Below are 25,562 nucleotides of genomic sequence, written 5' to 3'. Positions count from 1 at the left end.
TAAGAGAGCAAATGTAGATGATCAAGTGTGTGCCCGTAGACTATGTGTTAATCCAAGCTAGACAAGGGCATTAAAACATCCACGGATGCAGAAGATTTCTCTCAAAACAGGGGGGGTGAGGTTCTAAGCCTCACCACCGTTGATCCCCAATTTCTCACCTGATGGCCCCCCTGCGACTGTGCCTGTCTTAGGTTGTTCCTCCCTTGAGGAATCTTACCCGTCTCTGGCTAACCAGTCATCTTCCGGGGCCATACAGGGAGATGTAAAGTTGGTAAGTGAGAGAGAAGCCATATTGTTTGAAAAGGTTAGCTTTTTACTTCTTTGCAGATTTATGCCCTGTGGCTTCTATGCCCAGCATTTGTCTTGAGGTATCTTTACCACTTGGAGGAATTATGATACTTGGTAAATTCGATATGAGGCACGAATTCTATTTAAGGGTTGTAATTAGGAAGGAAGAAGAAAAGCTATAGAGGTAGCAGGCGGAAGAAAACATGGGAGGATTGATTATTTCTTTGACATATCTTCTTGTAGAGTAACTTAAGCATGTATAGGTTTTAAACTACTAATTAAATTGCGCACACACATTAACATAATAGGAATATAGTTACATAACCAAAGCAGATCTATAATTACCAGCCATCTCCAGTGAAGCCAAGAAAACCAGTTAGGCACCCTAGGCATTTGTGAAAATTTGTCAGTGATATGATGGATATTGTCCAACTGTACTTGAACAGTCTGAGAGAAATCAGACAAATTAAAACAACCCATTCCTGGGAACTGTTCACATCCCATTTGTTCTTTTAACAGTAGATAGTCTGTAGTTGTAAGATTTTGGAGCGGTACAACTTGCACTTCACCTAATTCTTGGTTGAGTTCCAACAGTATAGATCCAGTCAAATTTGTTGTTTTACTGAAAGCACAGGCCAGCTTAGATATCTCCTTCTTCATTCCAATGGCAAGTCCAGGGAACCGGTGGGATGGATGCAGCTACAACTGCAGCATCTCCTGGATCTTTGTTGAGGTTTTTTGATGATCATCTTCTGGTATGACTCTTCAGAGAGTGCTGATGTTGGAAGTTCTTCTTCATATTGTATCTTAGTTCATTTTCTGGGTAGCCAAATTAGGCTTTGATCCTCTGTATAAACACAAACAGACCCTTTGCCCACACTTTGATATGCCCTTTATACCATTGTGTAGAACTCATTGGAGGTCACCACACAGGAATTGCTTTTTTTTTTTTTTTTAAAAGAGAAAGGAATATTACCAGAAAACTGTACCTCCATAGCCGATCATCTGACACCCTTTAAGTGAGCAAAATTAAGGATATTTAAAGCATGCATTAATTGTTGATATACAGTTAGTTTTATCCTATCAAGGAGTAATCCCCCTTTTATTTCTTTCTTTTTTTTTTCTCTTTAATCTACACTTACATGAAGAATATTCTGTTTACTAGGCTCTCCCCTATACCAGGACCCCCTATAAACCCCTTTACAGTCACTGTCCATCAGCATAGCAAAATGTTGTAGAATCACTACTTGTCTTCTCTGTGTTGTACAGCCCTCCCCTTTCTCCCTCCCCCCCCATGCATGCTAATCTTAATACCCACTCTCTTCTTCCCCCCGCCTTATGCCTCCCTACCCACCCATCCTCCCCAATCCCTTTCCCTTTGGTACCCGTTAGTCCATTTTTGGGTTCTGTAATTCCGCTGCTGTTTTGTTCCTTCAGTTTTTCCTTTGTTCTTATACTCCACAAATGAGTGAAATCATTTGGTATTTCTCTTTCTCCGCTTGGCTTATTTCACTGAGCATAATACCTTCCAGCTCCATCCATGTTGCTGCAAATGGTAGGATTTGCCTTCTTCTTATGGCTGAGTAGTATTCCATTGTGTATATGTACCACATCTTCTTTATCCATTCATCTACCGATGGACATTTAGGTAGCTTCCAATTCTTGGCTATTGTAAATAGTGCTGCGATAAACATAGGGGTGCATCTGTCTTTCTCAAACTTGATTGCTGCGTTCTTAGGGTAAATTCCTAGGAGTGGAATTCCTGGGTCAAATGGTAAGTCTGTTTTGAGCATTTTGATGAACCTCCATACTGCTTTCCACAATGGTTGAACTAATTTGCATTCCCACCAGCAGTGTAGGAGGGTTCCCTTTTGTCCACAGCCTCGCCAACATTTGTTGCTGTTTGTCTTTTGAATGGCAGCCATCCTTACTGATGTGAGGTGATACCTCATTGTAGTTTTAATTTGCATTTCTCTGATAATTAGCGATGTGGAGCATCTTTTCATGTGTCTCTTGGCCATCTGTATTTCTCTTTTGGAGAACTGTCTGTTCAGTTCCTCTGCCCATTTTTTAATTGGATTATTTGTTTTTTGTTTGTTGTGGCGTGTGAGCCCTTTATATATTTTGGACGTCAAGCCTCTATCGGATCTGTCATTTACAAATATATTCTCCCATACTGTAGGGTTCCTTTTTGTTCTATTGATGGTGTCTTTTGATGTACAGAAGCTTTTCAGCTTAATATAGTCCCACTTGTTCATTTTTGCTGTTGTTTTCCTTGCCCGGGGAGATAATGTTCAAGAAGAGGTCACTCATGTTTATGTCTAAAAGGTTTTTGCCTACGTTTTTTTCCAAGAGTTTTATGGTTTCATGACTTACATTCTGGTCTTTGATCCATTTTGAATTTACTTTTGTTTATGGGGTTAGACAATGGTCCAGTTTCATTCTCCTACATGTAGCTGTCCAGTTTTGCCAGCACCATCTGTTGAAAAGACTGTCATTTTGCCATTGTATGTCCATGGCTCCTTTATCAAATATTAATTGACCATATATGTTTGGGTTAATGTCTGGAGTCTCTAGTCTGTTCCACTGGTCTGTGGCTCTGTTCTTGTGCCAGTACCAAATTGTCTTGATTACTATGGCTTTGTAGTAGAGCTTGAAGTTGGGGAGTAAGAACTCCCCTACTTTATTCTTCTTTCTCAGGATTGCTTTGGCTATTTGGGGTCTTTGGTGTTTCCATATGAATTTTTGAATTATTTGTTCCAGTTCATTGAAGAATGTTGCTGGTAATGTGATAGGGATTGCATCAAATCTGTATATTGCTTTGGGCAGGATGGCCATTTTGACGGTATAAATTCTTTCTAGCCAAGAGCATGGGATGAGTTTCCATTTGTTAGTGTCCCCTTTAATTTCTCTTAAGAGTGACTTGTAGTTTTCAGGGTATAGGTCTTTCACTTCTTTGGTTAGGTTTATTCCTAGGTATTTTATTCTTTTTGATGCAGTTGTGAATGGAATTGTTTTCCTGATTTCTCTTTCTATTGATTCGTTGTTAGTGTATAGGAAAGCTACAGATTTCTGTGTGTTAATTTTGTATCCTGCAACTTTGCTGTATTCCGATATCAGTTCTAGTAGTTTCGGAGTGGAGTCTTTAGGGTTTTTTATGTACAATATCATATCATCTGCAAATAGTGACAGTTTAACTTCTTCTTTACCAATCTGGATTCCTTGTATTTCTTTGTTTTGTCTGATTGCCATGGCTAGGACCTCCAGTACTATGTTAAATAACAGTGGGGAGAGTGGGCATCCCTGTCTAGTTCCCGATCTCAGAGGAAAAGCTTTCAGCTTCTCGCTGTTCAGTATAATGTTGGCTGTGGGTTTATGATATATGGCCTTTATTATGTTCAGGAACTTGCCGTCTATTCCCATTTTACTGAGAGTTTTTATCATGAATGGATGTTGAATTTTGTCAGAAGCTTTTTCAGCATCTATGGAGATGATCATGTGGTTTTTGTCTTTCTTTTTGTTGATGTTGTGGATGATGGTGATGGATTTTTGAATGTTGTACTATCCTTGCATCCCTGGGATGAATCCCACTTGGTCATGGTGTATGATCCTCTTGATATACTGTTGAATTCTGTTTGCTAATATTTTATTGAGTATTCTTTCATCTACATTCATCAGGGATATTGGTCTGTAATTTTGTTTTTTGGTGGGGTCTTTGCCTGGTTCTGGTATTAGGGTGATGTTGGCTTCATAGAGTGAGTTTGGGAGTATTCCCTCTTCTTCTATTTTTTGGAACACTTTAAGGAGAATGGGTATTATGTCTTCTCTGTGTGTCTGATAAAATTCCAAGGTAAATCCGTCCGGCCCCGGGGTATTGTTCTTGGGTAGTTTTTTGATTAGCGTTTCAATTTCTTTGCTTGTAATTGGTTTGTTTAACTTTTGTGTTTCTTCCTTGGTCAGTCTTGGGAGGTTGTATTTTTCTAGGAAGTTGTCCATTTCTTCTAGGTTTTCCAGCTTGTTGGCATATAGGTTTTCATAGCAGTCTTTAATAATTCTTTGTATTTCTGTGGAGTCTGTCATGATTTTTCCATTCTCATTTCTGATTATGTTGATTTGTGTTGATTCTCTTTTTCTCTTAATAGGTTTGGCTAGAGGCTTATCTATTTTGTATATTTTCTCAAAGAACCAGCTCTTGGTTTCGTTGATTTTTGCTATTGCTTTATTCTTCTCAATTTTGTTTATTTCTTCTCTGATCTTGATTATGTCCCTCCTTCTGCTGACTTTAGGCTTCATTTGTTCTTCTTTGTCCAATTTCGATAATTGTGATGTTAGACTATTCATTTGGGATTGTTCTTCCTTCTTCAAGTGTGCCTGAATCGCTATATACTTTCCTCTTAAGACTGCCTTTGCTGCATCCCACAGAAGTTGGGGCTTTGTGTTGTTGTTGTCACTTGTTTCTATATATTCCTTGATCTCTATTTGGTTTGTTTGTTGATCCATTGATTATTTAGAAGCATGTTGTTAAGCCTCCATGTGTTTGTGAGCCTTTTTATTTTCGTTATAGAATTTATTTTGACTTGTATGCCTTTGTGGTCTGAAAAATTGGTTGGTAGAATTTCAGTATTTTGGAGTTTGCTGAGGCTCTTTTTGTGAGCTAGTATGTGGTCTATTCTGGAGAATGTTCCATGTGCACTTGAGAAAAAAGTATATCCTGTTGCTTTTGGATGTAGAGTTCTGTAGATGTCTATTAGGTCCACCTGTTCTAGTGTGTTGTTCAGTGCCTCTGTGTCCTTACGTATTTTCTGCTCGGTGGATCTATCCTTTGGGGGTGAGTGGTGTGTTGAAGTCTCCTAAAATGAATGCATTGCTATCTGTTTCCCTCTTTAGTTGTGTTAGTATTTGTTTCACATATGCTGGTGCTCCTGTGTTGGGTGCATATATATTTAGAATAGTAATATTCTCTTGTTGAACTGAGACTTTTATCATTATGTAGTGTCCTTCTTTATCTCTTGTTACTTTCTTTGTTTTGAAGTCTATTTTGTCTGATATTAGTACTGCGACCCCTGTTTTCTTCTTGCTGTTGTTTGCCTGAAATATGTTTTTCCATCCCCTGACTTTTAGTCTGTGCATGTCGTTGGGTTTCAGGTGAGTTTCTTGTAAGCAGCATATAGATGGGTGTTGCTTTTTTATCCATTCTCTTACTCTGTGTCGTTTGATTGGTGCATTAAGTCCATTTACATTCAGGGTGACTATTGAGAGATATGTACTTATTGCCATTGCAGGCTTTAGATTCGTGGTTACCAAAGGTTCAAGGTTAGCTTCTTTAGTATCTTACTGCCTAACTTAGCTCGCTTATTGAGCTGTTATATACACTGTCTGGAGATTCTTTTCTTCTCTCCTTTCTTATTCCTCCTCCTCCATTCTTCATATGTTGTGTGTTTTGTTCTGTGCTCTTTTTAGGGGTGCTCCCATTTAGAGCAGTCCCTGTAGGATGCCCTGTAGAGGTGGTTTGTGGGAAGCAAATTCCCTCAGCTTTTGCTTGTGTGTGAATTGTTTAATCCCGCCATCATATTTAAATGATAGTCGTGCTGGATACAGTATGCTTGGTTCAAGGCGCCCTTCTGTTTCATTATATTAAATATATCATACCATTCTCTTCCGGCCTGTAGGGTTTCTGTTGAGAAGTCTGATGATAGCCTGATGGGTTTTCCTTTATAAGTGACATTTTTCTGTCTAGCTGCCTTTGAAACTCTTTCCTTGTCCTTGATCCTTGTGATTTTAATTATTATGTGTGTTGGTGTTGTCCTCCTTGGATCCTTTCTGTTGGGGTTCTCTGTATTTCTGTGGTCTGTTCGATTATTTCCTCCCCCAGTTTGGGGAAGTTTTCAGCAATTATTTCTTTAAACACACTTTCTATCCCTTTTCCTTTCTGTTCTTCTTCTGGTACCCCTATAACACGGATATTGTTCCTTTTGGATTGGTTACATAGTTCTCTTACTATTTTTTCGTTCCTGGAGATTCTTTTATGTGTCTCTATGTCAGCTTCTGTACGTTCCTGTTCTTTGGTTTCTATTCCTTCAGTGGCCTCTTGCATCTTATCCATTCTGCTTATAAATCCTTCCAGGGTTTGTTTCACTTCTGTGATCTCTTTCCTGACATCTGTGATCTCCCTCCGAACTTCATCCCATTGCTCTTGCATTTTTCTCTGCATCTCCGTCAGCATGTTCATGATTTTTATTTTGAATTCTTTGTCAGGAGGACTGGTTAGGTCTGTCTGTTCAGGTGTTGACTCTGTGATCTTGCTTTGCCTGTAATTTTGCCTTTTCATGGTGATAGAGATAGTTTGCAGAGCTGATGTGAGTGACGGCTGGAAGAGCTTTCCTTCTTGTTGGTTTGTGGCCTTCCTCTCCTGGGAGAATAGCGACCTTTAGTGGCTTGTGCTGGGCAGCTGTACGCAGACAGGGCTTCTGCTTCCTGCCCAGCTCCTATGGAGTTTATCTCCACTGTTGCTTTGGGCGTGGCCTGTCTCCGGCTGGTGCTCCAAGATGGTGGAGCCCCATTGGTGGGGGAGCACCCGTGAGGCTATTTATCTCCGTAAGGGGCCTCCGTGCTCCCTGCTGCCCAGGGGGTTAGAGTGCCCAGAGATCCTCAGATTCCCTGCCTCTGGACTAAGTGTCCTGCTCTGCCCCTTTAAGACTTCCAAAAAGCACACTCCAAACCAAAACAACAACAGCAACAACAACAAAAAAAATTAAGTAAACAATTAAAAACAAGAAAAACGCACGATATTTTTTGTCCTCAGGTGCCAGTCTCAGGCACTCGCTCACCGGTCTTGCTGCCCTGTTTCCCTAGTATTGGGGTCCCTTTCCCTTTAACACTCTCAAAAAGCACTAGAATAAAAAAGAAAAAAAAAGAGGAAAAATAAAATGGCCGCTCCCGTTTCTTTGTTCTCTGGTGTCGGCTCCAGGCATCCGCTCACCGGTCCTCCCACCGTGTTTCCCTAGTGTCCGGCACCCCACACATGCACTGTGTTTGTGCTCTGGTCTGGATGGCTGGGGATGGGTGTTCAACAGTCCTGGGTTCATTCTCCCTCCCTGGTGACTCCTCTCCACCCGCCCCGAGCTGCGGGGAGGGGCGCTCGGGTCCTGCTGGTTCGGGGTTTGTATCTTACCCCCTTCATGAGGTGCTGAGTTCTCGCAGGTGTGGATGTTGTGGATGTTGTCCTGTGTCCTCTGGTCTCTATTTTAGGAAGAGTTGTCTGTGCTATATTTTCATAGATATATGTTGTTTCGTGAGGAGATTTCTGCTGCTCTACTCACGCTGCCATATTGGCTCCGCCCCTCTTTTTTCTTTTTAACATACTTTATTTGTGACTTTTCTTTAAGATATTTTTTTCATTTGTGTTGCCAGATGTGTATTTTACTTCTTTTTAGTCTTCAGCGAGTCGATTTTTGGCTTTGATCTTTCTCTGTTAAAGCATTTCTCAAACTATTTGTTCCCAGAACCCCGTTATACTTAGGAATGATTGAAGACTGATGAACTTTATGTGGATTATATATATTAATATATTTGGAAATTTTCTCAGTTTTTACAGTACAGCTGAGAAAAATTAAAAAGTGTTTAGTAGTTTAAGATAAAGTGATAAATCCATTGCATGTTAATATGAATAATATTCAAAGGAAAAATATCTTTTGAACAAATTTAGTGACATGAATGGAAGTGTTCAAAATTTGCAAATTTCTTTTAAAGTCTTGTTTAATTGAAAACAACTGTATTCTCGTGTCTTCTTCTGAATTCAATCTAACTTAATGCATTGGTTGACAGAATAAAATCCAGTCTCACACAGATACGGAATTGGAAAATGAAAAAACATCTTAATAGCCTTTTCAGATAGTTGTGGATAATCTTCTTTGGTAGTACAGCTGATTGTAACAGGTGTTTTTTTAAAGATTAGTTGCAGTACAGAATCTAAAACCGTATTTTAGTATATTTTTCTTATTTTGGTATACTAAGGTTCAATTGATCAGTCTTGCATTTTGGATGGATCATGCATGGTTTTGTAACATCATATTTTGGTCTTTCAGAAGATGCAGATCCACTGAGTGATGCACATCTTCCACATGTTGACATAGTTCATTTTAAGATACTGAAACCCACATTTGTTGAAATCCCCACCAATCTCATCAGAAAAGTCTCTAAGTATTGGGATACTGTCAAACCGAAGAGAATAGAGAAAAGTTTGTCAAATTATCAGTTCTTGCTTGAAAAGTCAAATTTGATCATTGGCAGCAAACGCTGTCATTTGTTTTTTAGGCTCACTGTGTTCATTTTTGAGAAAGTGTCTGCCAAATTCCCAAGCCTGCATAAGTACTGTTTGTCTAGCAATTGTTATTTCAAGCAAAAATGGGTTTTATCTAGACCTGTGAGCAACTCAGTCACAAAGTGCCTTTTCTCTTTGATTTGCAACAGATATGTTTATTATTCCCTCATTTTTTTCACACAGGATGTTTATCTGATATGGAGAATTTATTAAATGATTGATTTTTACTGCTTCATCAGTGACACCCTTAAGTAAAAATGATTTTTTCTCCTTTTTAACTGCTAGTCTGACAGTCATAATACAATGATTTACAGTATATCATTTTAGTATTATTATAGAAATAGTTTTGACCTTTTGGACCTCCTTAAAAGAGTTTTGAGAACCATACTTTGTGAACCCTTCTCTTTTGTATGGTTTTTGTTTTAAGTTCTTATGTTTATTATTTCTCTGTTTCTCTTTTATTTTGCTGTTCATTTTCTGAATTTTGGGATGAATGCTTGCTTCATCAGTTTTCATCCTACCTTACTAATAAATGTACTAAAGGGCTACCTTACTAATAAATGTAATAAATTTTTCTATAATCATAGTTCTTATATGGAGTATATCTATATTTATTCAGTTCAAAATATTGTCTAATTTTCATTATTATTTCTTCTTTACACATGGGTTAATAAATACATGTTTTAGTTTCCAAACATGGGAATTTTATCATTTTATTTTTCTTAGTTATTTCTGGCTTCATTGTATTTAGATAACATTTTATATGATTTCAGTTCTTTGGAATTATTGGAGATTTGTTTTATGGTGCAGCATATGGTCAGTTTTTACAAATGTTCCATGTATATTTAAAAAGAATGTATTTAATTCCTGAGTGCAGTGTCCTATATATGTTTATTAGGTCAAATCTGGTCATCTTGTTTACTTATTTATTTATTTTTAAAATTTTGGTATCATTAATCTACAATAACATGAGGAACATTATGTTTACTAGGCTCCCCCCTTCACCAAGTCCCCCCCAGAAACCCCATTACAGTCACTGTTTGGTCATTTTGTTTTAATCTTTTTTAGCATTACCGATTTTTTTAAACCTTTCTGATCTTTTTCTATCAGTTACTGAGAGATGTATATTTAAAATGTACATGTATAATAGTGGAATTAACTCTTTTAAAACTTTTAGTTAATACATTTTGAAGCAGTATTAGGTGCATGATATTTTTGAAATGTTATAGCGTTCAGATTCTTTATATTTGTCATTATGAAGTATCCCTTTTTAATAATGTTTTTTACCATAATGTCTACTTATTCTGATATTAGTGTAAATCAGTCAGCTTTCTGTAGTGTTTGCATGGTGTATCAACCTGTTTCCTTGTGTTAGAGATATATGTTTTATGAGCAGCAAGTAGATTTTTTAAAAAATCCAGGCTAGCAATCTTTGTCTTAATTGGAACATCAAATCCATTTATATTGAACTAATCACTCATGTATGAGTTTAAACCTACCATTGTAAGTAAGTGCACTTTCTGTTTGTCTCATTTGTTGTACATTCCTTTTTTCTGTTTTTTTGTCTTCCTTATAATTAATTATTTTTTTATTCCTTTTTTTTTCTGTGCTAGTTTGGTTATTATATACTTACATATTTACTATTTTTCTATATTCTTAGTATTCTTATTGTGCAGCTTATAATACATAGCCCAGAAAATTCAAGGATCTTCAGATACTTTATTCACATTCATTCCTTTAGTGACTTAGTTGTTATGCATTTTAAATTTCTATATGTTTACTCAAAAATGACAGTTATAACTTTTTTTTAAAGCTAGTATTCACTAGAGTTGGTGTCATTGTTACCATTTCTAAAGTTTCTCATTCCTTCATTCATTTACAACCATTCATCTCTGATAATTTTTTTCTTTCTCCTTGAAGAATGTTTTTCAGCATTTCCTTTTGGTACCAGTTTGCTGGTGACAAATACCCATGGGTTTTTATGTTGTTCTGGTGATCTGAAAACGCCTTTATTTCACCATCATTCTTAAAGGATGTTTTTACTAGGGGAGAGTCTAGGTTGACATGTTAGCACATTAAATTAATCATTCTATTATTTTCTGGCTTGTATCTATTGCAAATTCAGTTGTCATTGTGAATCTTACTATTTTGAAGGTAATCTGTTTTCTTTGTGTTGAAGTTTTTTTGCATTGTCTAGAGTTTTCTACATTTTTACTATGATGTCTTAGATGTGGATTTCTTTTTATTTATCCTTGTTGATGTTTGTTGAAATTTCTGAAATCTGTGGATTGATGTCTTTCATCAGCTTTGAGAATTCTCAACTGGTGTTTTAGGTTGTCTAATATGCCCACAGCAGCTGTACCCCACAAGTTTAGGCCTACTTCTCAGTGTATTTTTTTCTTTTCCTGGATCTTGGCCTGATCATTTTTTACTACTTTGTCTGTTCTTCCAAATCTTTAAGCATATTTTAAATATATTTAGTCCAGCTTTTTTTGTAGAGGGTTGTTTGAATGTCCTTGCTTTCTATTACCTTAGGTGATTGTTAAGAGGCTGACATTTCCTCATTGTATGTCCATGGCTCCTTTATCATATACTAATTGACCATATATGGTTGAGTTTATATCTGGGCTCTCTAGTCTGTTCCATTGGTTGTGGGTCTGTTCATGTGCCGTTACCAAATTGTCTTGATTACTGTGGCTTTGTAGTAGAGCTTGAAATCAGGGAGCATAATTCCCTGAGCTTTATTCTTCCTTCTCAGGATTGCTTTGGCTATTCAGGGTCTTTTGTTGATTTTAATTTTTGAAATGTAAAATAAAACCTACATATGGCAAAAATTATATAATTGAGATTAAAGATAATAGATGATAATTCTACAGTCTAATACACGCCATTTTGGAAGTACTATATATTTAAAGTGTATTTGAAAGACAGTGTTCTGAACAAGTGATTAGTTCTGCTCTTGAGTACTAGGGAGTTCAAAGGAGGTAACCCAGTATTTTGTAGAGAACTGATTAATGGGGGCACATTTCTCTGTATAGGGAGCATTTTACATGTATTGTTGTCTGTCTTGTCTTTTCAGAGTCCTAGAAAAAATCATGTTGTTCGCTGGATAGTATATATAAAATCCAGAAGACTACTAATATATTCCAGATATGTAAAGAGATTGGATATAGCTTATTGCAATTACTCTTATATATTAATATATATATTAATATATTATAAGTGTTTTTGTATGTGTGTAAATTATTTTGCTGAACTATGTCAAATGAGTGAATGTAGCTTCCAGATGTACTAGAGAATCTAAATATTGTTCCTTTGTCATTAATTGAAAATAATATATCTAGCTCACCTCTGCAAGGAGAATTTCTTTGCTATGTATCTAAGAAAGAAAAGAAACCAAGTGTTGGAAATTACGTAACCAGTCTTACATGTAATAAATACAGAGTATTTTTACAAGGCTCTAAAAGATTTTTTATATTAGCAAAACAAACTGAACAAATCAGTATTGAGGGTAGGTTCAAACTGCTATAGCTTAAATGGTTGAATTCTATACTTTTGAATGAGGTTGAATTTTATATATATATATATATAAAGGATAATGCCTACAGTAGAATAAAAGATATCACAGGATAGCGTGACTGTACTTAACAAGCTATATATATATATACCTGTAGATGAGTTTTTAAAAAGTTTCTAGAGGTATGTGTATCAGGCTTTTAGCAGTGGTTCCCATTTGCATTGTTTCTATTTTTATAATGATTACAAATTACTTTGTAATATAGTCAGATTGGTATAGATTTAAAAATAATTTAAAAATAAATTCAAGATGAAACAAATACATCTTTCTGTTTCCTAACAGATGGTATTAATACAACCTAAGAAAGGCTTAGAGTCCTATCTCTCTATGTTTCAGAAGGGGATTTAATTGGGTTTATTTTTTAAGTATATTCCCGAGAATTCTGGTCTGGAAAGCATTTACTTTTTATTCTTTGAGATTATAGGGATCTGGAGTGACTGTGTAGTAATAAACGTCATCAGGGTCAGGTAGACTTAGTCTTTAAGAGCTGAGATAATCTAATGTTGGATTTGTTACGGTGGGAGTGTTTCCTTTTTCATAAAATAAAGGTCAAATTTAATGGGGAACTTTTTACTAAAACTGGAGAGTATTGTTAGTATGTGAATCACTCTCGGGCCTATTTCTTAGGAAGTCTGGAGAGCCATTGTGTTGTGAAGTAGGTGGGAGATACTGGTTATGAAAGTTCAACTGGTCAGGTTTTATAGTAAGATTGAATTCTGTATTAGCTATCTTTTTTGGAACAAGATGACATAATAACAATTGAGATTATCAAATTGAGGAAATGGAGTGGTAAGGTCAAATGCCTGCATAAATTTAAGGCTACCCATGGTGGCATTCTGGAATTTTTCATAGTAATGAGTGAAAAATCAAGGAGATCTTCTTAAATGGTTTCAGATATGTGTAGAATTTATTTTTGAAAGACTGACTTAGGACTCGGAAGTAAGGCAAACATGATACTGAAGGGGCTTTTGGATCCATTCTGAGTTACCTAATCAAAGCTCTTTCATTTGTATGTGTAGTCATCTACACATAGATGACTTAATACATATAGAATAGATGTAAGTGAGCCATTAACTTTTCATCACATTTTATGTAAATATATATCTCCTTTTTGAGTAATAATTATTTTTAAATCTATTTCTGTGTGTCATTTTAGTGCCTCCTTGTGGGGAACTATATTAATGCTAGTTATACCAACAAAGGTTGTGTAGATGAAAAGTTATTAAACTAAAAATTAAATTTTGCTGTGATATTCTTATATTTTAAAGAAACACTGAATAGTCTTATAGTCAAAATTTAGTTTCACAGTAATTCATTTAAATTTGAGAGTTCATTTATTTACTAAATATTAAATGCCTACTATGTGTCAGGCTGTGCTTAGCTACTTTTTGAAACATCAGTGAACAAAACAGACACATATTTTTGCTCTCTTGGGTTTTATGTTCTACCAAGCAAGGCAGGCATATAAATGATTAAATCATGTAGTTTGTTAGAAGATGATAAGAGCTATGAAAAAGGGGAAAAAAAACCAGAGCATGAAAATATGTACTGGGAATGCTGGAGGCAGGGGGATGGAATTTACAATATGAAATAGAGTGGTCAGGGCAGACCTCATTGAGAAGGTGGTATTTGCGCAGATTCGAGGAAGAGTGTTTTAGGCAGGAAGCAAGCAGTGGAAAGGTCCTGGAGTGAAACTCTGCCTGACTTCATCAAGGAACATGAAGGGGGTTGTGGCTGGAACAATAAAGTAATGAATTTGTGTGGACAGATCTTACGTGTAGACTCTTGCAAGGACCTTGATTTTCACTCTGAAATTGGAATCTTTTAGAGGATTTTGTTCAGAATAATTGATACATTTTTAACAAACTCATTTTAATTACTGTTGCAGAGAATCATTATAGAGGAGCATGGTTTGAAGCAGGGAATCAAGTAGGCTACTGGAGTAATCAGCATAAGAGATATGTGATGGTGGCTTGTTACTAGACTGGTAGCAGAGGAGGTGGTAGTAGAAGTGGTCAAATAGAGGGTATATTTAAAGGTAGAGCCCAAGGGATATACTGAAAACTGAAAGTGGTGGGGCGGAACATGAGAAGAAGAGAGGTGTCAGGGATGACCCCATGGTTTTCAGCAGAGCAACTAGAAAGATGGAATTGCCATCAACTGAGACTGTTGGATAAATGGATTTGAGCAGGGAGGTGGGCATACAGGATTCGGTGTTGTAGATTTTAAATTTGAGATGTCCTATAGACTTCTAAATGTTAATGTAGAGATAGTTTAGGCAATTTTGACATTTAAAAACATTATGAAAGTTACCACAAAGATACTGGTCCCTAATTTAATTTTGAAATGTGTTTATATTTATATCATCTATATACTAGATGATTGGGGTCTGTAGTGATAAGCAAATAACAATCATGGACCCAGACATTGATTAATTACACAAACATCTCAAATGGCAGTTGTAGTAAATGCTAAAAGGAAGGGCATCTAGAAATGTGGGAGCAGATAATGGGCCTGGTTGTTCTGGTGGCCAGAGATATCTTGTGGAAGTGACATTTTAGGTATAAATCACATATAATAAAATTTATTCAATTGTATAAATGGGTGAATTTTGACCAATTCTTCTAAGTACCGCTAACAGTCCAGCTATAGAGCAATGCTATCATTGCGTAAGAGTTTTATCATTTTTTTACTTCTGTATCTTGTTTAAGAAATATCTTGTATCAAGGTGATGAAAATATGCAGTGTTTTCTTCTAAAAGTTTATTTATGATGCATTGCAAATTAAAGTTGTGTATGATCTGAGCTTGAAGTTAAGATTCATTTTTTTGTTTGTGTGATACATAATTGATAGTACCGTTTGTTGGAAAGATCATTTATACCCATTGAATGTCCGTTGCTTTGTTGTAAAGAAGGTATGTGTGACTCTGTTTCTCAATTGTGTTCTGTTCTGTCAGTCTCTTTTTCTATCCTTGTACCAATCACATACCTTAATTATTGTAGCAGGTGGTGGTGATCTTAAAGAGTGTTCTGGCTATTGTAAGTCTTTTTGTATTTCTGTTTAAATTTTAGAATCAGCTTGTGAATTTCTGCAAAAAGCCTACTGGGATTTTGACTGAGATTGCATAGACTCTCTAGGTCAACATTGGTGAAACTGGTATTTTCACAATATTGAGTCTTCCATTTAATGAAGGTGTCATACCCGTCCATTTGATAAACTCTAATTTTCTCAACAATGTGCAGTATAGAGGTACTTGAAATCTCCTTTTAGATTTAGTCCTAGCTATCTATTCATTTTTGCAATACTATTGTATACCCTATCATTAAAAAAATTTAATGTTCTAGTTGTTTTTTGGAAATATATAGAAATACAAGTGATTGTATTTATTGACCGTGTATCTAGTTACCTTATTTATTCTACTTACTTGTTAGAGATTCTCTTGGGTTTTCTATGCACTCAATCATGTTATCTGCAAATAATGGTAGTATGTGTCTTCTTTCCCAATCTTCATTCCTTTTTGCATTTCTTCTGCTTAACTTTTTTTCTTTATACTCTTGGCTTGTTTGTTGGTTTATTTATTTTGTTGAATAGACATGGTGTTAATGGATATTCTTGTCTTATTCCTGAATTCAAGGAGAAAGAGTCCAATATTTCATCAGTAAGAGGATTTTGGCTGTAAGTTTTATTGTAAATTAGATTAGATTAAGGATGCTCCTTCCATTCTTAAATGTTAAATTTTAATTGAATGGGTATTGAATTTCATAAAATAATTTTCATTTGTCTATATGGAAATGATTATATGGATTTTATTTTGGGAATTTGGTGAGTTAAAATGATTAATTTCCAAAGTTAAATCAGCCTGCATTCCTGGTATAAATTCCATTGATTATATAATGCATCATCTTTTTAATATAGTCTGGATTTGATTTGCCACAATTTTGTTTAGGATCTTTGTGTCTATGCTCATGAAAAATATTGACCTTTTCCATTTTCTTGTCAGGTGGTATTGGAGTTTCAGCGACCTCATAAAGAATTGGGAGTTGTCCCCTTATTTGTGTTCTCTGGAAGATTGCATATGATTGAGTTCTATATTTATCTATATTATTTCCTTCATTGTATTACTTTGGGTTTGATTTGCTGTCTTTTCCTAGCTATTGCAGATAGAAGCTTATTTCATTAATTTTCAAACTTTTCTTAAACATCCTTTTTAATAAGCATTTTAAAGTCATAAATTGTCCTTTTAGCATAGTTTTAGCTGCATCTCACACACTTTGATGCTACATTTTCATTATCATTCAGTTAGAAATTTTTTCTAATTTCCATTGTTACTTCTTTGTTGACTAATTTCCATTGTGACTTCTTTGATTTAATTCCACTGTTTTCAGAAAACATGTTCCATATGATTTCAATCTTTTATTATTTATTGACTTGCTCTGTGGCCCAGTATGTGGTCTAGTTTGGCCTGTATACCTTGAGTACTTGAAAAAATGTGTATTATGCAATTGTGTATGATATTTTTTTGTTTTGTTTTGTTATCATTAATCTACAATTACATGCAGAACATTATGTTTACTAGGCTCCCCCCTTCACCAAGTCCCCCCCACAATCCCCATTGCAGTCACTGTCCATCAGTATAGTAAGATGCTGTAGATTCACTACTTATCTTCTCTGTGTTGTACAGCCCTCCCCATTGCCTCCCCAAACATTATACATGCTAATCATAATGCCCCCTTTCTTTTTCCCTGCCCTTATCCCTCCCTTCCCACCCATCCTCCCCAGTCCCTTTTCCTTTGTAACTGTTAGTCCATTCTTGGGTTCTGCTGCTGTTTTGTTCCTTCAGTTTTTCTTTGTTCTTATACTCCACATATGAGTGAAATCATTTGCTACTTATCTTTCTCCGCCTGGCTTATGTCACTGAGCATAATACCCTCTAGCTCCATCCATGTTGTTGCAAATTGTAGGATTTGTTTTCTTCTTATGGCTGAATAGTATTCCATTGTGTATATGTACCACATCTTTATCCATTCATCTACTGATGGACACTTAGGTTGCTTCCATTTCTTGGCTATTGTAAATAGGGCTGCGATAAACATAGGGGTGCATCTGTCTTTTTCAAAATGGGCTGCTGCATTCTTAGGGTAAATTCCTAGAAGTGGAATTCCTGGGTCAACTGGTATTCTTATTTTTAATTTTGAGGAACCTCCATGCTACTTTCCACAATGGTTGAACTAATTTACATTCCCACCAGCAGTGTAGGAGGGTTCCCTTTTCTCCGCAACCTCGCCAACATTTGTTGTTGTTTGTCTTTTGGATGGTGGCGATCCTTACTGGTGTGAGATATCTCATTGTGGTTTTAATTTGCATTTCTCTGATTACTAGCAATGTGGAGCATCTTTTCATGTGTATGTTGGCCATCTGAATTCTTCTTCGGAGAACTGTCTGTTCAGCTCCTCTGCCCATTTTTTAATTGGATTATTTGCTTTTTGTTTGTTGAGGTGCATGAGGTCTTTATATATTTTGGATGTCAATCCTTTATCGGGTCTGTCATTTACGAATGTATTCTCCCATACTGTAGGGCACCTTTTTGTTCTATTGATGGTGTCCTTTGCTGTACAGAAGCTTTCCAGCTTGATGTAGTCCCACTTGTTCATTTTTGCTTTTGTTTCCCTTGCCCGGGGAGATATGTTCATGAAGAAGTCACTCATGTTTATGTCCAAGAGATTTTTGCCTATGTTTTTTCCTAAGAGTTTTATGGTTTCATGACTTACATTCAGGTCTTTGATTCATTTAGAATTTACTTTTGTGTATGGGGTTAGACAGTGATCCAGTTTCATTCTCTTACATGTAGCTGTCCAGTTTTGCCAGCACCATCTGTTGAAGAGACTGTCCTTTTCCCATTGTATGTCCATGGCTCCGTTATCATATATTAATTGATCATATATGTTTGGGTTAATGTCTGGAGTCTCTATTCTGTTCCACTGGTCTGTGGCTCTGTTCTTGTGCCAGTAGCAAACTGTCTTGATTACTGTGGCTTTGTAGTATAGCTTGAAGTTGGGGAATGAGATCCCCCCACTTTATTCTTCCTTCTCAGGATTGCTTTGGCTATTTGGAGTCTTTGGTGTTTCCATATGAATTTTTGAACTATTTGTTCCAGTTCGTTGAAGAATGCTGTTGGCGATTTGCTAGTGATTGCATCAAATCTGTAGATTGCTTTGGGCAGGATGGCCATTTTGACGATATTAATTCTTCCTAGCCAAGAGCATGGGATGAGTTTCCATTTGTTAGTGTCCTCTTTAATTTCTTTTAAGAGTGTCTTATAGTTTTCAGGGTATAGGTCTTTCACTTGTGTATGGTATTTTAAACATACTAAATACATTGAGTTGTTAATAGTGATGTCATATCTTTTAAATTCTTAGTGTTTGTTTTGTTTTTTGTTCTTTTTTATCCTTTTTTCTGTCAGTTACCAGAAGTTTATTAAAATCTGACTATTATTACAGATTTTTCTGCTTTTCCTTTTGGTTTGGTTCCATCAACTTTGAAACTGTATTGAGATGCTATACAGATTTGATTGTTACATAGTCCCATTGAACTGATCCTTTTATCATAATAAGGTATCCCTCTAGTATTTCTAGTAGTACTTTTTAAGTCAGCTGCCTGATAAAAATATAGTGACATCACTATACTTTTGATTAGTTTTTGTGTATTACATATTTTTCTTTTTCTTTTAACATATATGTGTCGTTACATTTCAAGTAGATCTCTTATAAACAGAATATAATTGGGGGTTTTAAAAATCTGATCTAATAATATTTGTTATTGAATTGGGATGATGGGTACCTATCCAGTTAAATGTGGAACATGTTGTAGGATTTAAGTCTATGATTCTTTCATTAGTTTTCTGTTTGTTTGTTTCTTGCCTTTCTTTGAACTAATAAAGCATTATTTTTTCCTTTCTACTAGTTTTTTAACTATGCATTTTTTTTATATATGCATATGCATTTTTAAGTAGTTGCCTGACAGATTACAGTGTGTATTCTTGGTTTATAAGATTACAATCTAAATTTGTAATTTTAATGCTTGCTGAAAAACTCAAGATAAGTAATAATTTCATTTTATTTATCCTGTCTTGTTAGTCTGTCATATATTTCATACTTTTACATATGTTTAAACCATACAAGTCATTGTGACTGTTATTTTAAATGTCTATAGTAATTTATATTTATCTGCATATTTATGTTTCCAGTCCTATCTATTCCTCAAGTTCTGTGCTTCCATCTGGGGTCATTGTCTTTTAGCTTGATGAATTCCCTTCAGTTGTAACAAGTTCTCTCAGTTTTTGTTCTTTTGAAACTAATTATTTCATTGTTATGTTTGGAGGATATTTTCTCTTAATGTAGAACTCTAGGTTGGTTGGTTGATTTTCTTTTCTTTTTTTTTGTCTTAGCTCTTTAAAGATGTCATTTTTATTGTCTTCAATTTCCATTGTTTCTGATAAAAAAAATTGGTTACTAATCTTGCTGCTAATCCCTTAAAGGTAATGTGTCTTATTTTCTATGGCTACTTCTAAGGTTTTTTTCTCTTTGACTTTGGCTTTTAGGACTTTGACTCTGATGTGTATAGGGTATAGTTTTCTTCATATCCTGCTGGAGTTTGTAGAGCTTCATAGACTCCTGTCTTTTGTTAGCTTTGGAAAACTCTGGACCAGTAATTTTCAGATAATGCTTATATTTCATTTTCTCTCCTGTACTTTTATAACTACAGTTAGATGCATGTTAGAACTTTTTACTGTGTTGTACATGTCTTTACACTCTTTTTTGTTTTTTGGTATTTTCTCTCTCTTTGTATGATATGCGCTATACATTTCTTACAGTTCACCAATCCTCTGTTTTGCTGTTTCCAAACTACTAAGTTCTTAATTTCAGTGATTGTATTTTTCAGTTCTGGAATTTCCATTTAACTCTTGAGAATTCTAGGGCTTTGCAGAAATTCTCCATCTGTCCTGTTTTTTTCTTGAATTCGTCAGTCACAGTTATTTTAGTCTCAGATAACTTCAGTATATGAATGACCTGTGTGTCTTTTTCTGTTTTCTGTTATTTCTCTTTGTTGTTCCTCTATTCTTTTTAGATAAAATTCTAATAATATGAAATTCACCATTTTATCCTGTTGAAGCATGTAATTCGGTGGTTTTTAGTATATTCACAGTGCTGTGTAGCCATTAATACTAATTCCAAAATATTTCCACCACCCCAACAAGAAAACTCCTAACTGTTGACAGTCAATCCCAATTCTCCCTTCTGCCCAGCCCTTGCCAATCAGTCTATTTTCTGTCTGGATTTACTTATTCTGGACATTTTATAGAAATGGAATACACATTGTCTGGCCTTTTGAGTCTGACTCCTTTCACTTAGTATAGCATTTTCAAGGTTCATCTGTGTTGTAGTATGGATTAGTGTTTAATTCAATTTTTGTGACTGACTCATATTCCATTGGTTGGCTATATACCACATTTTGTTTATCGATTCATCAGTTGATGGACATTTGTTTACTTTCTTCTGTTTTTTGACTGTTATAAATAATGCATTGTGTACATTTATGTACAGTTTTAGTGTGAATGTATTTCTTCAGTTCTTCTGAGTCTGTACCAGGAGTGAATTCCTACGTCATATGACATCTCTCTGTTGAACTTTCTGAGGAACTGCCAAATTGTTTTCCACAGTAGCTACTACATCCTTTCCCATTTCACCAGCATGTATGGGAGTTTCATTTTCTCCATATTCTTGCAAATTCTTGTTACTTTCTGTTTTTTTTTTTAAATTATAATAGCCATCATAATGGATATTGGCCATTTATTCTTGCTTTTTAGAATGTACTGTAATTTTTAATTGAATGCCAGACATTAGGAATGAAAAATTATAGAGGCTTTACTTTGTGTTATATTCCTCCAAAGAGAGGTAAGTTTTCCTTTGGTGGGGAAAATACTAGATCACATTGAGTCTGTTGAGGGTTGATTTTAAGACTTGTTTGGGCTGATCTATTTAAATTTTGAGCTTAATCTAAGGAGAGGCTTTTTTCGAAGTCTCAACAGAGATTGAGTTGTTCATGAATGCCTTTCTAATGTGGTGTGACCACACTCCAGTCTTTGTCTCTCTAGTGCTGGGTAGAAGCTGAGACTTCTGCTCAGTACTTTAGCACCCTGTCTGCTGTTTTCTGCTGGTTTCTTAAATTTTCCTGTCTGGTAGCCAAAAACTCTTATCTTCTCCTTAGTGCAGTAAGATTGCCACTTTCTACTTGAGCATTATTTTCCTGGTACACAGCAAAGTCAAGGAGAAAGCCAGGGTGACTGAGGAGGTGATCTTCTCTGCTTTCTCCTTCAAGAGTTGTGGCCCTTCCTTGTTCCTCTCTGTGTGTTGCTCTTCAGTGCCTTAAACAGTTTTCACATTTGTCTAGATTTTGTAAGTTTTATCAGCAGGAGGGTTAGTTTGATACAGGCTACTCTCTTATGATGGGAACCTTGAATATTGATGTTTTGTGAATTGAATCACAAGAAAATGAAAACTGGTAACTAGAGATCTTGAATTTTCAACAAAATTTGGACAAGAATATAGGAAGAAGAATTTTTATTTTCAAACAAGAGGGTAAAGGTCAGCTATGTTTAAAAGATGATAAAGGATAATTTAAAAGTAAGATATGTGACACTGAGTTGATTTTTGGTAAATTTTTTGAAAACTACAGAGTCACTAAAGAACACAAATTGGATTAGGAATTTAAATTGAGAGCTGAGTAGAAAATGTTTAAGGAAAAGCAGTTATTTGGATTTTTTAGTAAAGAAATTGAGGTGGTGAATTTAGGGTGCTATTAGAGTAGCACTTGGTTTTTTAGTAAGTGTTGGAGAATATTAAATGGTAAATGATTTGAGTTTACATAGGATGGCTAAAGAACAGTGTGTATCTGTTCAATATGTTCACAGAATCTGGATGCTGCAGGCACAGTAATTAACTAGCCATTTAGAAATGTGGGAGGAAAAGAATGCCTGAAGTTACAGGGTGGATCTGATGCATAGACCAGGAGAAAGAGAAAGAGGACAGAAATAGTTCTGTAAAGAATAATACTTCCCTGTCTTCCTCCAGGCTTAAAAAATGGGGGTTTGGAAAGAAACTAACCATTTGCTTTCTCCACCAAAATGTCCCTAAGAAGGGAGCCAGGTGTTGCAGACCACCTTGTATCTGTGGTTTTCCTTTCGCCTTTTTGTGAACTCTCAAGGTTAGTCAGTGATTTTCTTCACACTTGCATTAGGAAGTTTGCCAAAGCTTCCTTTGGAGGCAGCTGTCTCTGTACCCTTGGAGGCCATCAGTAATGTTTCCAATCTATAGGAGTAGTCAGCACAGAAATGTTGGGCTGACCTGCGTCTTTGTGGTTTAAAACATTGCCCTGCCAAAAGCACTTTTCTTTTTTTAACCCCTCAGTGGTATGAAATATATCATATTTTGGGGCTTCTGGTTATTTTATAGTTTTTTGTTACTGTATCTTTTCAGATAAAATCCATCATTAATAGTAAATATATCCAAACGTAATAATGAAGAATACTTAAGTTTTTTTTTTTTTGGAGAGCCAGGGAGAGGCTTTTATTGAGAGATACAGTGAGAGGACAGAGCTCCTGGCTCATGCCAGGAGGGAACAAGAGAGCCCAGGATACTTAATTTTAAAACAATTCAAATAACAATAAACATTAGAAATCCTTATATGTAAATAAATCAGATGCTTTTAAATATAGAACATTAAAATTTCATTGTTGAGTATGGTAGAATATACTGTAATTGTGGTCTTTTGGTCTGAGGTGGTCTGAGGGAGTTTTTTTGGGGCCATGTTAAATAAGATATTAATAAGTCCATGATTAAAATATATTAGAAGACACTGAAATAAGCATTTTTTTTTCTATTCAGTTTAATCATATAGGCAACTGTTATACCGTATGCATCTTTAATGCATTAGTCTAACTGTTTCTCTTGTTTTACTAAACTGTCTTCTTTCAGCCACCCACACAGAATATGCCTATGGGTCCTGGCGGGCTGAATCAAAGCGGCCCTCCCCCACCTCCGCGCTCTCACAACATGCCCTCAGATGGAATGGTAGGTGGGGGGCCTCCTGCACCACACATGCAGAACCAGATGAACGGCCAGATGCCTGGTAAGTTTTCTCCTCTAAGACATTAACACCAGAGTTGCTTAGCAACTGAAACGACATGGGGGCTCAAGGGATACTAGATTGTTGATGACAAAACTGCTTTGAATGCCCCCGAGTACAAGCTCTCTTAGAGTTTGTTAGCTACAGAGCTACGTGACCTGTATTCAGTGTTTATCAGGCTGCCCTTGGGCTTTGATGTAGCTGACACACAGCATTCCTCTGATGAACAGAACTGGCTAAATTTAGTCTGTCTGAAACTATGCAATACAGCTGGCTTTAGAAGCTTTTGGGGGAAAAAAGGCATTGTGCCATGGCTTAAGAATTAAAATCTGTTTATAAAAAGGTATTAGAACATTTCCCAGAGTCCTGTGTTTACTTAAAAATTTATTGGTCTCAGAAACAGTATTGCTGGAAAAAAATACATGGGGAAAAGAAAACAGCCTCTAAAGTGGTAATGTATTTAGTATTTCCTCATTGATAGTATTGAAGTTGAGTATAGATTTTTATGAATATATGTTTATATAGCATAGTATATATATGCAAATTCATATTAAAGCAAAATTAAGAGCTGAAAAGTAATGTCAGCTCTCTTACATAATGAGCCAGTCCTTTTACTCTGTATCCATTTTCAGTTTCGTGCAACTTAGCATATCTTTCAGGCCATTGAAGGCTCATTTAGTTAGCTTTTTCTGGTTTGATTTTTTAAGCTGAAAAGTATCTTTAAACTATTTTGTTTTTGTAGCAATAGCCACAACCTATACCTGTAATTTTTGGTAGGGTGTGTTCTACATTTAATATGAGAGTACTTTCATTAAAAAAATGTACTATAGAGATAGCAATAATGAAAGTAAATTAAAATAATAGCAATTTATTTTTAAAATTGGTAAATAATATCCTAGGATAGTGTTGTCATAGCTGATTATATTGGTTAGTTGGTAGTATTGATGCCCAGGTATGATGGGTAAACAAAATGAAGCAAAAGAAGACAGATAGAGTCGTTTATAGATTGCTCATGGAGAAGGTTGGTGGGGTTTCAGTGGTTATTCTCTGTTTCTTGCTGAAGCTTGCTACAGTGATTGGCCCCCATGGCCCACACCCACTGTGAAGGTAGGAATAAAGATGTATCTACTTGTCAGGTTGTAGTCAGGAGGAAGGTTCTTGATGAATTCATGTTGGCTCATCAGGACACATTTTCCAGAACTGGGATGGTAGTGCTAAAGCAGGTTAGCAAGTTAGGAGTTTGTGACTTTTTATGTAGTACCTTTAATTAGGATTTTGACTTCTTCATATAACATTCAAGCTGAAGGCTGAAGAAACAGTTGAGTTGCAATATAAATATTGTTAACATGGCAATTTGGTTTTCATGTAAGGCCATCTGGAGTAGTTACAGTCTTTATAAGCCAGGGATTTTCATTCAGTAAGGATCCAGATTGTCCAGAATACTGAGAGCTTCCAAAAACAATTTATAGTTAGATAGTTGAAGTTAAGTTTAGGAGAAGTTATAAGTCCAGTTACTAAAATATCCTCATTTAAATAAGTTCCTTACAGCATGTAGTCAACCTTTTTATGCACACACATTTCTGTCTAGACTTTACTTTCCTATTTTTGTTTTGTTTTTAATACTTTATAATCTAAGTTGCGGAGCTAGTTATGTGCTGTTTGATGTTGGTCATGTAATTTCTCAGTCTCAGGTTCCTTTTTAAAAAAGCCTAACTGACTTAAAAAAAAAACTAGGTAATACATACATGCCCGTGGTACCAAAATCAAAAGGTAGCAAGAGGTACATAGCCCCTGCCTCTCCAGATACTTCATTCCAGAGAGTCATCGGTGTCTAGTTAGCCTTCGAACATATACATATATACAGTTTTTTTTTATTTAAGAAAAAATACAAATGGTAGCATATATTAGGTAATATTATATATAATTTTTTTTCCTTTTAAAGATATATATTTTGGAGACTAAGAGTTCATACAGATTTATTTTAGAGCCCACACAGTACATAAGGAGCTGCCTCATTCTTTTTGGTGACTGTATTTCATTAAATGTGCTTGTAATTTATTTAAACAGTTTACTTATGATAGGAATATAGGTTATTTCTAACCTTTTGATATTAATTATGCTGCTGTGAATATGCCTGTAAAATATATAAGTAAATAAGTGAAAAAGTAAACACAATTTTGCATTCATACACATATG

The 25,562-nt window shown here is 35.5% G+C and overlaps 1 protein-coding gene across 5 annotated transcripts in view; it reads left to right on the top strand.

The window, feature by feature from the left end:
• The window catches only part of SS18 (SS18 subunit of BAF chromatin remodeling complex), a 104,472-nt gene that overhangs the window by 24,881 nt on the left and 54,029 nt on the right, over positions 1 to 25,562 (top strand). For all 5 annotated transcript variants that reach the window (XM_037025441.2, XM_073212708.1, XM_073212707.1 and 2 more), the window contains exon 4: positions 23,216 to 23,369. In XM_037025441.2, the coding sequence (XP_036881336.1) occupies positions 23,216 to 23,369 (154 nt within the window). The remainder of the gene's footprint in view (positions 1 to 23,215; positions 23,370 to 25,562) is intronic.

Source organism: Manis javanica, chromosome 9, assembly GCF_040802235.1.
Source record: "Manis javanica isolate MJ-LG chromosome 9, MJ_LKY, whole genome shotgun sequence".
NCBI classification, from domain to species: Eukaryota; Metazoa; Chordata; class Mammalia; order Pholidota; family Manidae; genus Manis; species Manis javanica.
Note: the sequence above shows the minus strand (reverse complement) of the source record. Positions and strands in the feature narration are given on the sequence as shown.